The sequence below is a fragment of the Opisthorchis viverrini genome, assembly GCF_000715545.1.
Source record: "Opisthorchis viverrini unplaced genomic scaffold opera_v5_137, whole genome shotgun sequence".
NCBI classification, from domain to species: Eukaryota; Metazoa; Platyhelminthes; class Trematoda; order Opisthorchiida; family Opisthorchiidae; genus Opisthorchis; species Opisthorchis viverrini.
Window position 1 is genome coordinate 555,687 of NW_008751790.1, and position 17,705 is coordinate 573,391.

Genomic DNA, 17,705 nt, shown 5'->3' on the forward strand with positions numbered 1-17,705 from the left:
CAATGGCGCTCGTGCATCCAAGCTATTGCCTTCAATGCATAGCTCCTTTTCCAACCCCCTCACCACTTGACAGCCCACTGACAGTGCTGGATCTATGCCCCAATTTATCAGCTCCCGCCTGCAACGCGCAGCTACCTACCCCCCCCCCAAACCATCGGTGAACGAAACTGCGGCAGCTACAACCACAGTACGACGAGTACGCGGTTATTACAGCTGACAATGATGATGATGATGATGATGTGTCACATTTCTATGATGCAGGCTTTGAGTCAATGTTCTGGTTTCGTTGCATTTTATGATAACCAGAAAATATTCTGCCGTACGGGCTTTCCATTCGTTTTATCGTTTCAGCGCCGACTTTACTAGGTTAGTCATGCTGTCAGAGTGAACCCATTTTGCACTGTTTCAAACTCATTGTTTGGGCCCCATTGACACAGAAGTTTCACCCATCGAGATGCTCTCGGTAGAGCCCTTTACTTCAAGTGAAACTCAACGAGGATGTACATGCTGTTAGCACTCACCTTCAGTAACTAACCATACAACTTTTCGCCGGCCGACAAATACATAACCGTCCATTGAATGATCTTCTGTTTGACGCTGTAACTTTTTCATTCACTTTAACGTAAATCCCCAAATGTTGTTTCAGCGATTTCCAATAATTTAGCGATGTTCCCTTACGGCTTTCTTCATTAACTGTTCATTCGTTTTTGTCATATTTTGGTCGTTGATGGAATTGGTCTAGTACACCCGAGTTGGTCACTCATCAGATCAAAGAAATCCTCCGACGGATTCCTGTCATTACCTATCCTAACTAGAGTAATTATCATGTGGCTCACATTTCCGACTCGCACCAGTAATACGTATCGGAGGTAACCACCAAGGCCTTCGATAACCCTATATCAGTAGCCAGGTCGGCATCAAACAATCTGTTAAGTAGTGTTTGTCTGTGCTGGTTTCAGAAACAGTAAGCACTGTTGGACCATATTTCTGAAAACATTAGGTACCTATTGGGACTTTCCATCAATTTAGTGATGGCGGTTACGGATCTACATTACATGTCATTTCTTGGGGAGCCATTCTTTTCGGAGGCTTTTTTAGAGTGACGCTGTTTCCACACGACGAACTTCGAGGTCCATACACACCCGAACAGTAATTTACCGATGACCTGCAACTGAATATTTTTTTCTACACTTTTATTGGTGTACACTTTTTCTGGAAATCTAAGTCACTGCCGAAACCGTATACTCACCGGCAGCACTTTTGGGTCGTCACCGAATCACCCGGAATAAGACTGTAAGTCACCTATACCTTCCGGATCTCTTAAAATCAGATGCACGAGCGCTAGTTATTTACCTTCAACATCAGTAGGTGCTGTACCAAACGTGGAGACACTCAATTGGACCATTGGATAACTACATTAGACAGTTATGGAGGCGCTTGATTGCAACAAGTAATTTATCTGCCTGATAACATTACTACTCTCCGGATGTACCCATTCTTCGTCCCCAATGCTGATGTCAGTTGTCCTGTGGAATGGGTTTGGGTGAACGAACTGTTGATTCGTCACACAATTCTTCAATGGGTGTCTGTTCTGGACAGTCCTTCCCTAAACACTGATTTGCCGGACGGGTGTGAAGACTAGTATCGGTGTGTGTTTCGAGATTTTTTTCAAGTTGGAGTGTGTGTTCGGACGGATTCAACGTATGCTGTCTGTGACACTCAGTCTCAATTGCGTTCTTTCTTCCAGTCTCTTTCCGGGTTATGCAGCCGTTTTGGGGGTACTTCGGTGTTTTTGGTGGTCTTTAGTGATGGTTCGAGGCTTGAGTTTTCATGTTCATTCCTAGTAACCACTGTACGGTTCGTCCGTAGTTGTTCGTGTCTTCAATGGTTGTAACTGATGCGCGAACCTTCAGTCCTGAGCTGCTAGTTGCTATTTAGGCGTGCGATAATGTCCCTTTTGTTTTTGATATGGCGTCACTTATCACTAACAGTGCACCAGAGAACTGACTGAACAGATTGTTACTTAGTCATGGATACCAATTACATTTCTTTGAAATTCCAAGCAGAATTACAGGTGCGTTAAATATGTTTGGCTGAGTTGTCAATTTTGATAAACGACGTTACTGTCCCCGCTAATTAATACTAGCAAACGTACTTTGGAATGATATTTCGAATTAACTAATACATTCTCCAAGTTGTGATGTATGGGGTTATGATAACCGATTAAGTAGATTTTCAGTGCCCATGTTAACGTATATTTGGATGTTATCTTCCGTTTATCGTAGGAACACGTCATATTTGTGATGGAATATGCTCGAGGTGGTGACCTCATGCTACACATTCAACAGGACGTATTTAATGAACCTCGAGCAGTGTTCTACGCAGGCTGTGTTGTGTTGGGCATCGGATTTCTGCACTCCCGCAAGATTGTTTACCGGTGAGTTTTCTTTAGGACGCATGTTGCACGTCGGTTTCTCTGGTTTAGTATAACATCTTACGTATTTCGCGAATATACACTCATTTGCAAACCAATTTGGTTTTTCGAGAGACTCACCTGGAACCCAGCTGAATCTTTTGTTTGTGATGTTCTCAGACCCCAAAAAGGGCGAAACCAGTCGTGGGCTGTCTACGGATTTTCAGCAACCTTATGAGTAGTATATTACAAAGATCTTACCTACTTCTTATTGAAAGTGTATGACCATTTAATTACCACTGTCTTTACATGACTGTTGGGAATCGGCCGTCTAGGTAAGCTCTTTTGCCTTACGGGTAGATTGCACACGCTGCATGATGCATCCCGTCACGCTGATAACTCGGTCACATGTCCATTTCCTCGTTACTGTGTTTTGTCACCTTTTATAGACGGTTAAACTTTTCCAAATTTTGCAGCTATTTTTTGCTTTCTGATATAATCTTATAATATCTGAATATTGGTGCGCATTCGGGAAGTTCAGCCAGATTCATTTTGCACGAATGATATTTCCATATGGCCCGCAGTGTAGTAACAATCCTATTTTCAATAGTTCGTAGTTAGTCTGCTCTATCGGACGAGTTACGCACGCAACAAACGACTGCTCCATCTGGGCGTTACCCTCTCCAGCTGGTGCATCCCTGCGCGAAAAGCTGTAGAGCGTGACATGGTGAACAACTGCCTCTCTACGACTTGCCACACAGAAGGTACAGACATTGGAAGTGGCGTCTACTTGGTGTTTCTAGTGTAGTATGTCAAATGAGACTGAAACTTGTCAGTACCAGACTGTCAACGCGGACCATCGTCGGTAGTCTTATCGGACCGCAAGCAGGCTAATGGTCCCTGTAACAAGTTAGTTCGTACTTGTCCACCTATGGTTATGCTGTACATTTCATTTCCGAATTCACCTCTCCCGCACACGAGATTTTGCGGAAGTTAAGTAGAAATCAGTATGTCAGGAATACTTCCGCACTTCACATCTCGTTTCCCCATACTGGAATCGCTAACACACCGCGTATTCTTGACTAATGTTTTTCATGTTTTCCTGCCATATTAGCCGAATGATGCACCGAGATGTTCTCCGTTCCTTCATAACTTTATCGCCAAATGTGTGGATTGATTCGCCCATCTCGGTAAGGAATGGGTGTGGGGGGTCGCCTTTCATCAGACGGATCTTGTGGGATGACTGCTTACTAATTGCATATACCACATCTCTGAGGGGAATTTTCATAAACGCACATAATATCACATACATAGAACTGTCCGGCTAGATTCTGTGCTCTTTGCGTCACTCACGATGTTGCAGAATCCCAGGGTATATTAGCATCATCTTTTTCTAAACTTTCAGAGATTTGAAGCTGGACAACCTACTATTGGACTCCGAAGGTTACCTCAAAATGGCAGATTTCGGTTTGTGCAAAGAAGGTATGGGCCCCACAGATCGTACATCCACCTTTTGTGGCACTCCGGAGTTTCTGGCCCCGGAAATTCTAACCGATCGTTCGTACACGCGAGCAGTCGATTGGTGGGGTCTGGGGGTGTTGATCTACGAAATGCTGGTTGGAGAGGTAGGTATGGATTTCTTCCAGTTTAATGAGCTACAAGTTGAGTTGATTTGCTACACTGTGTGGACTACAGCGTTTGACATGTTGACTTTTGTGTAAGGTCATTGAGAAACAGTTTATTGCAAGGCGCTGGGTGCTCGGATCTTAAATTGCCCCCACAGTACACTCTGTAGTTTAACCGAAATCATTGCCCCGTCCCTCCGACGCAGCTCTAGGTGGACATGGTTACTAGCACATTTTGAACCCTACGATACGAGACTCACCCTAGGGGTTAGAAACATCTCTAAGGGTAATGTGTCTTTTTAAATATCCGCTCAAATACCCAAGACCTATCGATGCTTCACGTAGTCTAAATACTCCTGTTTTCATACTAATTTTGTTCTAACGGGAGACCCAAATGAGTCCAGCTGAATCTCTCGTTTGTGATGTTCTGATCCGTTGATTTTATACTCATGAATTGGCGATTTAAGTAAGTTCATGCTAAGTCTTCCCTCAACACTGAGTTAATTTGCCGCAACATGCATGCGGTTTGATGTAGATGTAAGAAATAAGGTTGGTTGTAATTCCGGGACTAGACGTACTGATGGGTGTCAAGAGAAGCGAAACCAGTAGTGGGTTGTCCAGAGTTTTCACCGACTTTATGGATAGCAGTGTGTTTTTGAGAACTATTCGACGTTAGTGCATAATGTATGCTTATGTTCAATAAGACAATTAGGGCGACAAACTTTGCGTATTAACATATGCGATCGCCTCACAGCTTTTGCAGGTACCAGTCCAACTTCGTGCCGCTCATCGTAGAAATTTCCGTCACTGAGATCGCTGGGTATTCCAGGTAGTCGGGTTGAAAGTTGCAGCAAAATTTTACGACTCACGATAGTGAAGCCGATATATATTGGTGGTTATTGGGAAGCGGTTACCTTGCTATTGGTCATGGTGGTCACACAAACACAAGGTTATCGCTAAGTATCCTTTTCTTCGGTTGCACAGCATCTTAGATTGTACATACTGAATGATAAGCAAACCAAGTCCAAGTTATCTTATGGACTCCTGAGGCATCTGACTGCATTCGGTTTAGTTACTAATAAGTCAGCGCTGATGATTATCTGCCGTCTGGACAGAGTGGGGCTCACTGTCTTTTATTCAGACCCTTGGACTGTTTCTTTATGGAGAATCCAGGAATTCTTGCCAAGCCCGAGGCTCTTTTTGTAAGCTTTTTTGATGTGATCTTTCCTTCGAAACGAGTTCGGAAGTTCAACTGACCTTATTAGATCCCGAGCTGCCTATCGCGTTTCTACAGCATCCCGCAATCACTAAGTCACTTTCTCACTTAGCATAGAATTCCAAATAGAAAACGGTTAGTTGGCGCAGCGCATAGCGTCTGTGACTGGCTTAGGGTATTTTACCACAACTAAGGACGTTTTTAATCTTTTTTCATCATCATCTTCAGAGACAGCAACATGTGTTGACACTGACGCTTCATTGTGGTGCAACCATAAGTTTAGTCTAATTATTTTTGAAGCCTTACAGTAAGAAGAAAAAAGAGTGAGTGAGGAAGGGGACCTAGTGTTGGCCTATATCAAGTATTCTGAGGTGCATACACCTCCAACCACTGAATCAGACAATCTGGAAAGAAACTGACAGCACGAATGCCACTGACATCGATTAGCCGCCATTTCTTGCCATGTCTCCAGCCAAGCACAGGCGGGGTCACAGGGACCCCATCCTGAGAGGTGTACAACACCAACAACACCCAGACTCTATGTGATCTCTTTCACGCCTTTCTACCGACTCATGTGCTGTCCACCTCGCGGCTCGCGCCATCCTGAAGGAGGCACGGAGAACAACACTCGTCTCGGTAGATGATGTTTCGGCATGCGTAGCACATGACCGAGCGGCGTAGTCGATGATGCTGGATGTTTTCACGGAGCCACGCTTCTGAGGCGTCGTTGGTCGAAAACCCGAAAATGCCTCACATTATCTGTCCGCAGGGGCCATGTCTCGCACCCATACAACAACACAGCCCTTACTGTAGCCTGGTACACACGACCCTTAAGATCCAGTGAGATGCCTTTTTGATGCCACAGGTGACGCAGATTAGCAAACGTGATTCAAGCCTTTGAGATTCTTGCACTGACTTCATCAGATACGCCTACGTCAGAGCTAATACAACTACCGAGGTATATAAAGTTTTCCACAATCTCCAGTGATTCTCCTTGAATTGTAAGGGATATGTTCGCGGATAGCACGTTCTGAAACCTGACTTTCCACTTTGAAGGTGCTAAACGCATGTCGGAAGATGCTATGACGGTGGTCAGTCTATTCAACAGGGCTTGTGCCTCGTCTTCGGAGACGAAGGAGATGCCGTCTCGTATCGATAAAGTTCTCACCAGCAACGATTTGAACACCGGGGTTCCGAAGGCCTTCCAGCGTTCGGCTTCATATTTCATCAATGACGAAGTTGAACAAGCATGGATGGAATGGACATCCTTGCTGAACACTACTTTTTGCAGGGAAGCTTTTAGAGAGCTTACCCTGGGCTATCACACTTTCGGAGGTATGTGAATATAGGGATCGGATTATGCCCACAAACTTTTAGGGCATACCCTGTTGAGCAGTAGTCAAAAGAGCTGACCAATCGACGGAATCGAACGCACCCTTGAAGTTAAGGAATACCAACACTGTAGGTCGTCTGTATATGTGGCGTTGCTCTGACACCTGACGGAGTGGGAAGTTGTGGTCGACGCAGTCTCTACCCAGTCGAAATCCCGCCTAATTCTTACGAATCAAGGATTTGCATACTGCCGAAGAATCAGTGATGCCATTTGCTTGTTACGATGGGATTCAAACTAACATCTCTGTGGTTACTACATTCACTCTGGGTACCCTTTTTGAAAATGGACACTACTGTCGATTCACCCCAGCTGTCTGGGACGGTATCTTTCTGCCAGATAAACCCAAATCGGCTAGACAGGTACCGTCTGAGAAGCCCACCACCGTCCTTTGAAAGAGGAGGTCGTCAGGACCATCGGCACGATGACGCTTGAGTAAAGAAATACACTCGGACACTTCTGAGACTGAAGGCGCCTCTGTATTCACAGGCCACCTTTAAGTTGAAGCACAGGATTCCAGATTGGAAGTGGCAGTTGGCCAACTGTCCAGCGGTCCGAACTTCCTCCTTTGCTCTATATCAGGGAGCCATTTTGGTTCCCGGTTGTTTCACTCACAAGAGGTTTCCGAAGACCAGTCGAACTTGATTCCACAGCTTGTGGACGGTTCTGACATCTTTCGTCTTCCGTTCCTACGGTCTTTCGAGTCCACCAAGGTTCTCGGTCTGCACGGACACTCATTTTCACCTGGCGTCGGATGCTGCGTGGGAGTCTCCAGCAAATATACGGTCTTATCGGAGATCCAATGTTTGGATGAGTTTGGCTGGGTTGTACCGCAAACAGACGTTCCGGCTTTGAGTAGCGCATGGGATATCTTTTCCAACATCGCACCATCCGGCAGGTGTGAGCTGGTTCTGTTAGTTTTGTTTGATTTCTGGGTCCACTGGCTTCTCACTGACGAAGCAAAGTGCGCGTTTTGCATACACTTGAAAAGCGCAAGGTGATGCAGCAGCGTACAGTTGCATGGTCAGAGTCCACGCTGGTGTTCCAGAAGGAGCGACAGGTGTTGATCGACCCTCGCCACTGATTACTGACGGCGATGTGGCCTATTTGGACTCGGGGCTGTTCCGAAAATTGGTACTGCAAAGGATAGGTCTCAACTCGAAATAAGCGATCCCCGTTCTCTGTGTCTCGTGTCCAAACCAAGACGACCACCACACATCTGAAATAAGCGACCCCCGTTCTCTGTGCGTCTCGTGTCCAAACCAAGACGACCACCCAATCGGGCCTCAGCAGCGCTTAGTCTACCCACCACCAGCAACCACAAAGATATCTGGGCATTTATCCCACTGTAGAAGAGCACCTAGAGCGTCATAAAAACTGTCCTTGGCAGATTCAGAGCTACAGTTAGTTGGGGCGTAAGCAGACAAACAAAATTCGATGAACCTCACTTCCACTAAATTCTCTCAGATATCGCCAAACGAGCGACACAGGCGACTATCAACGGTTGTCCAATCAAGCAGAGACGCTTCCGCTCGGTTGCTCAGTGCAATACCCCCCAAACATTTCCAGTTGCAGCGGTCTCTGTATCACCACAGCTGCGCATCGGGAATCTGGAAGGGATGCGGTATTTGCGTCCTGCATCCTTGTTTCCGACAGACAACATATATCAATGCAGAGGGAATCCAGCGTATGAGCAAGAGCAACTTGTTGTCCTGATTGTTTCAGTGTGCGAACATTGATGGCGGCTAAGTAGACAGGCTTTGTAAACAGATTCCGGAGTGCTTACGGTTGTTACTAAAGTCAGACGTGCAGAAGCTGCACCCGAGTGTGATGCGCGGTGAGCAAAACGGTCCTGGGGCCGGGACCTGTGGAGAAAGTATTCAAATTTGGGTGGGTTAGGGTGGAAGAGGGAAAACGTGAATGTGTAAAAAGGGGACGTCAGCAGTAGCATGCTTTCGCTTGCCCGCCCTGCTTTTTACAGCAAGCAGGTGACCCATTTGATCTCACCACTTGACGGCCGATGTGGCGTGAGAGTATTGTTAACTGTAAATGTCATGGTTGTACGCGGGCTTGTATACCATCAGGGTGCCCACACCTAGACAACAGGACGATTAGAGTCCTCAACCAAAGTCTTTGGCTCAAAAGCCTAACCGCAAGGCAGCGGTGTTCGGCTGGAAAGGCAAGTACACTACCATTTTTACGAATCAAGTCGCCCCACATGTTACAACCCCCAACCTGGACAGGGAACTGTGTTCGTGATACCTCTAGCCAATCTGGTGTGGGAAACTGAGTTTCGCGCGGATACCCCCACAGTATAGCTCACTAAGTTGTCGAGGTGCAAAAAACACCACACTACGGCAAGATCCAGTCTATCTGTGACGGCACCGTTTTGATTTGTTCAGTATGTAGGAAAACTCCCTCGGCTGTGGGAAAAGCTTTTCTGTTTTTTTTATCAGAAGTTCTTTCGACTACCAAAGAAGAGCTTGTTTCTACGGTCTTCTTTGATCACATGTCAGGATTTTAGACCCTAACGGGAGTATGGTTTGAGCCGCCGCTGACTGAATGCAACGCTTGTCTATGATGTGTTAAGAGTGCATACCGGAGCAGCTCTTGTGCCAATTTACTTAGGGGTCCTCTCACTAGGGATTTCGATTAAAACAGGGGGAGATAGGTCTGAGGAGAGAATGCGATGCCCTGAACGGCGTGATTATTTCCAGAATTTATGGTAGAGATTAAGTGGGAAGAAGAAGGGTTGAGATGAAATTTAAAGAATGATTGAAGGAATCAGGAGTGTCCTGGTTTTCTGTGTAAATCAACCAAGGAGACCGTGCTGATGTTGCCACGCGATGGTCGTTGCGGCATAGAATTATTTCCGTGTACAGTTCCTGAAGACGATGTAGATCTTACTCTCACGCAGATGGCCAAACGGGATGATATGGTACAAATCGTTATTATTCAACTCTAACACCCTTTCGGTGACCAGCGGCCATGCTCCTCAAAGGAAGCACGAGAACCTACATACTGCCAGGTCTCCCAGGCTCAGACAAGATTAGTAGATATGATGGGTTTGTGTAGGAACCACTGACTTTCGGGTCACTTAGTTTGGTGAACTATCTCAAACTCATACAAATCGTTGTTGGTCATCATTTCTGACCCACTAAAGGTTCAAGTATTTGGGCAAGACTCATCCTTGCAGTATGTAATATCCGCCTAACAATTTGGTCGAAAAAGCCACGCAAGGTTGCCTTCCAGGCGGAAGACTTACTTGTCACTGTTTGGTAATCACTGAAGTACTTCTCATCTACGGTTGTTATAAGTTTGCGCCACGATGGCCTGGAGCGGCTTTTGCTCGAGTTCACCGCTTCCTCTGAAGAAATAAGTTTATCCTCTTCCCTTGCTTCTCTTCTGTACTGTAATCCCATTGCAAACGTCTTTTGATATCCTCACTGAGATATGCAATACGCGGATGAAAGTCTTTCTGTGATAATATATTTTGGGAATAACCGAAATAAATATGCTGCCCAGTCTGCCGCAAGTTTCACGCATGTCAAGTGAAATGCAATGCAATCAATTTAGTTGAAAGTTTGTTTACCTGAACAATTAAATTAGTCCAGTAGGGTAGTTGGTGACGAATTTACTACTCGAAGTTTAAAGACCAAGAACGGCTTTGCCAACACTGGACACTTGTACCGTGCGCGTAACATTCGGGCGCTCTGTAATGCACCCGAACGCGTTTTTTGACTCGGAAGCCTGGTGGAAATGTGTAGGAAACAAAGCGGAACCTGAAGCTTTTGTCTATCCATGTCTCTAAACAGTTGTTCGGGTCCGGGGGAACATTGGATCAGAAATACAGAGAGAAGTCGGCTAATTGTTGGAAGAAACCCAGCTTGCCACGCTTCTCTGGTTGCGGTGGTTAAGTCACTCGGCACACCAGAGAATCGTTTGCTCCTGAGAGTTCTTTTTAATTTGTTCTTAGTCGGGTTGCGAACTATCTAGAGGTGGTCAGATGAATGCATGACAGTTTTGTGTGGAAGCGTTAGTCAGTAAATTCACTTCGGTGAGTAACTAGCCGCTCTCGTGTTTGGGATTCCAGAATGATGTTGACACACGGTACTAACTTGAAGTAGCACTCTTAATGCGTGTTTTTCTCACACACTAAACGAAAGTTGATATTTCCCTCTCGAAGCTCTACTAACAGTCATTTCCGATACAGGATTGTAGCTTCCCGGTTCCTGCTACAACAATTTGATAGGACTTTGGTGGCTGAGACTAATGTACCTCTGTACGTGGTGTGTACCAGATTCACTAAATTGACCCGTATCATTACTACTCGGTACCCCACCCCGAACTGATCGTCAACAGTAATGATCAGTGTTATCAAACACTTGGTTATACCGTTCATGATCCTAGACACCTCTAGTATTTACATGCCCTGTTGGTAATGTGTTGAAATATTAGTAGCTCGGGTGAGTTTATTGGTTGTTGATCAGGTGGCTGTTGTTCCGTTTGTCAAACTTGGCAATTGGCTTGTTACCATGCGAGGACATATCACCAGTGCACAATGATGATGTCTCCTCGTATGGTGATGAAACGTCCACAAGCCTATTGCCAAGCTCGGCGAACAGACCAACAGCCACCTGATCAACAACCAGCATACCCTGCTGTCATGTAACGTTACGCTCAATCCTACCGATCGGCTGCCTAGTGTGAGCTGAAAGGAAACTCCTACTCAGTCGTGGATACTATCAGACCGAAACATAGTGGTTTCCAGTCATCCAATACTTGTCGCTTTACTTCACCAAATAGTGCTCGAAATATATTGGTCCATTTTCCAGTCTTACTGGTGATTTTTATTAAGTCATCTGCTATTGATGTGATATGTCAGTTTATGTTCACTTGGGTAGGGAACGGTCACTTCAGAATCTGATTCTGTTGTGCTGATACCTATTGCCTTCCATTTCGATGCTTTGATTAGGATAGACCATTTCTTCTACGGAATCATTGTCTAAACATCTACTTCTGACTGTTGGGACTTTCCAGGTGTACTTGTAAAACTTCGCATCCGTACTCTCGAAAATATGATCATTACAGCTCTTCCGCTACCAGTCGCTATGACGACCGGAATAACATTGATTAAGAAATCATCCTATGGCGCAGCTGAGTTTGGTCTTCGGTTGGCATAAAGCAAGAAGTTTGTTCCAGAGCAGCCTTTGCCAACCTCCGACATCTATGGCGCCGATGTGACTTCACGTTGTCTGTCAAGGGCAGAGTTTACACTGTGGCAGTGCGATCCATACTGCTTTATGAATCAGAGAGGTGGACTCTACGCGCAGAGGACATACGAAAGATGTCAGTTTGTGACCATCAGCGTCTCCGAATCATTGATCGGGTCTGGTTGGAACATCACATTAATAATGTTCAGGTGGACCAGATGGTCCTAGGAAAAAGTGACCCTCCTACGATTGGTGAATTACTCACGCTTAATAGGTTACGCTGGTTAGGACATATACTCCGCATGTCTCGCAGAGCTGTTTTCGCCGATGTCTGTGCCGAGTGGTGGACAGTATGTGACCTGGAAACGAGGTATGAAAACATACAGTAAGCTGAGTCGGGTCGACAACTGCCGCCTCATCGGATGAGGACCCCGGGACTCGACTCACTAATGGTTAATGACACTGGTAGAAATGAACCAATCGCACAATCAATGGCGCTTGTGCATCAGATTATCGTCTTCAACCTAGTTCCCAAACTAATCAAACGTATCATCATCTCCAAGGCTTGGCTGTATGTCCCACACTCTCCCGATTCCCGGTGGTCGAAACTGTAGCAGCTGAAACCAATGTGCCTATGGCACATGGCATATAGCTGATAAATTGAATTGATGGAATTGAATCAGTTCCATTTTCACCACATCATATTCGACTGTGAGTAAGCTTTTTGTTTGCACCAGCGAGTTTAACTGGTATGCTGTGTACAATTGTCACCTACTTCCGACGTTATAAATCCTAACGTTGTCTACAATCTGGCTGATATTCTTTGTCTGGTCTGTGAAAGTTTCAAGGGGTTGAAATCTCGATTTGCGCCACAAACTATAAAATGATTTCGAGCTAATATCACCAGGATGTCACTTTCGTCGGGTGTAAGAACCAAACTGTGAACTTCAACACAACTGTCTCAGTTCGAATTTGAAGTACGTTTCACCAAAGTACTGGTGAACTGGTCACTCTGCGCTGTCACTTTTTACGGGCATGCGACATGAATGAGCGGTTCTCAGGCCACGTGCCCTTGATTTTCTCAACACTATTTACATGAAGGCCGATTCTTTTCGGATATGCATAGGCCTTATCTATGCTGTCAAACTTTCTGGCACTCCACGTGCGTAGGTGTCAGCCGGTGCGTCTAGATATCCACTTCCCCTCAACGTCAGATTTTTTTTTACCAGATGTGCGGAATTCAAACTCCGGCACGGCCAAAGATAATGAGCTCTAATAAGAGCGAGAATCGAGTCCAGTGCTCTCCCCTTTATTGTGGACTCACCAGAGTACAGGTGGATGACTGTTCAGACGAGAGTGATGCGGGCCTGAGTTCCACAAACCTACAACAAATCGTTATTTCGCTTTCTTCTTTGGCGCAAAGGCCCTCTTTCCGTACTGTTTTCCCCATAATTGCACACAGTTAGCACACTACGAGCATTCACGGGTGTTTTTACCCGTCGCACGAATGTTCAGTCATGTGAACGTATCTATGTTGTTTTTTGTCCACTCACACGGCCAGATTGCAGATGGTGGTGCTGTCAGCCAGATGTAAATGTGACGCGTGGGGCCACTTGTTCATCCATTTCCTATGTTTCACCAATATTTTCAATCATCAAAGGATATACACTTTATTGTTTGGCCGGTCTACGAGGTTGCATAAATCTGAGCAGACACCTGAGTGGAATTTGACCGTTCTCAATTCGCTGCTTCACATGGTAATTTGAGCTAGTTGTGACGTCCGCTACTGGTCCAATGTGTTGGCTGCGTTTTCCTGACGAAGTGCGAACATAGGGGAGCATATACTAGCGGTTGTAGGTAATTACGGATTTTGTAGAATTCGCGTTCACATCACTGCTCCTGTTCTGGCGCAGTTTTTCTGGTGAGTCCACACCAGAGGCTGGAAGCACCAAACTTAAGTTTTGCTGTTATTAGGGCAAACAGATTTATGTATCGGTGGAACATTCTGTTTGTCTGTTCAGGTTCGCCTGGTGAAGCCTATTTGTACACTTTCCCTTTATAAGACTAGGATATTGTGATTATTCCTCTGAAGCTCCAAATTCCTGTGCCATGTGCAAGTCAGTGTCAATCCAGTTAGTAGTCACCTGCACTGAGCATATTCCTCCCCATCGCCTAATAAATGGTCATCTGGTCTATGGTATTTCGTTGGATCCATACGGGCTTGTATGGGCGAGTAACCACACGTCCATCTGATGCCTTCAGACATCCACAATGAACTTTGGCTGCATGGAATTGTCCACTCTCCAGGGGCGACTGAACAGCCACCAAAGGTGTGGGTTTAATCAGTAGACGAAAAATCTGATTTATTTTCAATAACCATGATTTTGTTCTCAATGACACCAGTGTCGTACCGATTCATGCGTTTTTAGTGCCCTTTCCCGGGTGATAGTGAAGAAGAGATTTTCGAAAACATCACCACACAAGAAGTCAGATATCCTCGGTACTTGAGCATGGAGGCGACAGTTATAATGCGCCGGTTGATGCGACGAAATGTGAACCAGCGACTCGGTTCCTCTTCGGAGGATGCCGCTGAAGTTAAACGCCAACCATTCTTCCGCAACCTGGACTTTGATGCTCTACTAGAACGCAAAATCCCGCCGCCATTCGTTCCCACACTGGTGAGTTCCTGTCTTATGCAGCCGATCGTACTCTACCGACTCGTGTTATTTGTTTTCTATGGCTTCAATGATCCTTCAGAAACGGACGGCATCGTTGTTGGTTGTTCAATACGCACTTTTGCAAGTGAATGCTTTTCCCCTGGACTATTCAAGCTTAACATTGATTCGCAGCTAGCTTGAGTTATATCAGTAGTTAATGCGCGATGTTGCTGAACTTGAGGTCCATTGTTCGAACACAACCCAAACATCTCCATTGTTCCTGTCTAGACTTGAGCATCCTTACAATATTTCAGCTCTCGTCTATTTCCGATGAGACGTCAGCTAGGTACCGAAAGGGTGTTACGGCTGAACGATTATTTTCTTTTTGTTAATTGGCAAAAAGCTTAGAACACTGGTCTGACAGGAGATGACTCCAATGAAAGTGTAAATCGGCTAGTGAACTTGGAAGTCTGTTTTGTTCCGAGGCAAGTACTGTGTTCAGTATGGCATCCTTTATGGAAGTAGAGATGCCGGTGATCGTTTTAAGATTTTCACACCGTGTGACATGCAGTGGCGGTGGTAGTGCATTCATGCCTGCATCATAGTCCTTTTAACTGGATATTCAAAACATCGAGCTATTTAGTTTATCTAACATAAAACCGTGGTTTTCATTATCCTCGCTAGCTTCTGTAGATTTCGTTTTCGTATATCTAACAACATTGTATGAATAAAACGAAACAGAGGAAATAGTCAGTGAGCGAGGATTGGCGTTGTTCTTCCGTCTAGTTTTTGCAGAGTTGCAAATAGTGCCAAGAAGCCAATAGCCATTCTGTTCTTTAAGGTACCAGTCTACGTTAGATGATGTACTTATCTACTGCTTTGCGCATGCACCGGCACTGTCCTCAAAGTGTTTGGTTTGTTCGTGCGTACAATACTAAACAGATTAGCAGACCTCAATGCACTTAAAACCATCCAGATTTGAGCCACCCTCTGAAGCTCTCACTGAGAGCATGCTTTCGAATGCATTGACCATCGTTACATATAATCCCTCGATGTCAACTGAGTTCCTGTTATGTACAACCTTGGTGCATATGGGGAAGAAGAACCCAACATAGGGTGCAAATTACTCGAGTACAGACAACCACAATGGTCAAAATGCCGTTGGCCGTCCATATTGAGCAATTATTGGGTGTACTACTCAGATTCAGTTATCTGGAGAAAGAACCGACAACCTAAACCTTTGGGTTTGGAATTTCGAATCACATAAGTTTCAAGGCTTGGGTATCTCTCTGGGCAACAGAATGAACTACTTACCACCTTTGCTCAAATTTGGAACATACAATCCACCGTGATAAGTGTTCTGGAGCTTGAGAAGTTACTCATGGTTAGTATCTGATAGTATAGTCAACCTCTCAAGGTATTCTTCTAAGGAAATGGTTCGAATTCATGCTTTTAGCCATTTACTGAAGCTCTAAATCTCACCATTGTTTTGTCATTCCATTGATCCAGAGAGGAACTGAAGATGTTTCTAATTTTGACGAAGAGTTTACACGAGAAGAGGCTGTGCTGACACCCGCCAAAGACCGACCAGCACTCACCGACAACGACCAGGCCTATTTCTTCGACTTCGACTACATGCCTTCCTCAATCTAGTCATATTTCGAATCGTGAACAGGCTTCTGGGCAGTCAATACGCAGGACGGGCCAAATGAGCGTTCACGTTTTACAATCCCTCGATTATTGCAAAACATCTCTAGTGTTTGGAGGCTCGTCTGATCATCGAGAACTATTCCCGCCGTTCTTGATCTCCGACCTTTTTTTTACGGCCTAGGAAGATTGCAGCCTAACTTCAGTATTTCTTATCCCTCGCCTTATGCCATTCATAAGTGACCATGTGAACTTGCACGTCTGCTGACCCAAGAGCAATCCATTGTGCAAGAATCTCCTTCCAATTGTTTTATCTGCACTGCCGTTGTTTTTCTATTTCGGGTTTGATTCACAAGCAGAACACTAAAGATATTACTACGTGCGGAGGGCCTAATTGTTTTGTTTCCTTCCCCCATATAACCATGTGTAATAAAATCGGATGTTACCCTTTGGTTCTGATGAGTTAATCGGTCATTTTAAAGAATTGGTCTCCAAACAGTCTTTTTTGTATTCCTTTCCCCCTCTGTGTGACGGTCTTTATGTCTTTAGACCATATTCACTGACTCAAATCCATGGTCTTTCCCGGTGTTACCAATCCCCTGGTTCCTCCTTGCTTCCACATGGAATTGGGGCGGGATTCGATTACAGATTCGACCACTTTTCCTTTTAACTTCCTGCCAATTCGTTTTGCGCCGCACAAACAGTAATGCGATTATGCTTGGAAGCACACGTTTTTCCCGTCGTATTAGCGTTTTTGCATTTTCACCACTCTGCCCTTGGTCCCACGTCACTCCCCTGCCGCTGTCGCTACTGCTGTGCGCTAAACGAGCCAATATGTATCTGGCCAAATGACTATTTTTTGCACTGCTGATCATTTGTTGGTATTTGTGGTTCATTCACACTAGAGCCCATAATGTGCGTTTAGTACCGTCATTCCGATAGTTTCCGATTCTCTAGGTATGCAGTCTGGTCCATTCTGGTGGTTACCGTCATTCCGATAGTTTCCGATTCTCTAGGTATGCAGAGTCTGGTCCATTGTGTCTGGTGGTTTGTTTAAAGCAACGGTCATCAACCCTAGTGATATCCCCCATAAACGCGAAGACAAATGAACTCAAGTTAGCCTTAGGGGCTATAAATCTTGAGGTGTACTGATATCGTATTCCGGCACATGAAGCATACTTCGCCGTATTTGTTTGTAAAGTGTTGTGCTGTTTTTCCAAGCTTAGTTTTGGTTAGGATAGGCACGTGATCCCTCCCAGGACATGTGCGATGTGGTGATAAAGATGTCGTGCTTTCAGGTAATTTTCATACCACTTTTCATGGGCATCGGTTCTGCTGTGGGTTGAACGTTTTCTTATTTCGGCTACTCTTTTAAAAAAGTACGATATTGTTTGAAGGAGATAGTCAATGTTATAAAAACCTAGTTCACTTGCATGATCGTTTCGATAATGAAGTTCTGTCAAGTTGGTAGCACATCGGTCCTCGTGTATCTTAAGCGTCCCACGGCAGCTGTGCATTGTCAGCCTATCAGACCTAATGTTAAC

The 17,705-nt window shown here is 45.1% G+C and overlaps 1 protein-coding gene across 1 annotated transcript in view; it reads left to right on the forward strand.

Annotated features, from left to right (window-relative positions):
- Positions 1-17,068, forward strand: part of T265_06456 (hypothetical protein) — a gene marked incomplete at both ends in the record, with an annotated part of 58,287 nt that extends 41,219 nt beyond the window's left edge. Inside the window, 4 exons of the mRNA XM_009171724.1 lie at positions 2,286-2,437; positions 3,819-4,038; positions 14,287-14,535; positions 16,024-17,068. Of these exons, the coding sequence (XP_009169988.1) occupies positions 2,286-2,437; positions 3,819-4,038; positions 14,287-14,535; positions 16,024-16,167 (765 nt within the window). The remainder of the gene's footprint in view (positions 1-2,285; positions 2,438-3,818; positions 4,039-14,286; positions 14,536-16,023) is intronic.
- Positions 17,069-17,705: the final 637 nt, after the last annotated feature.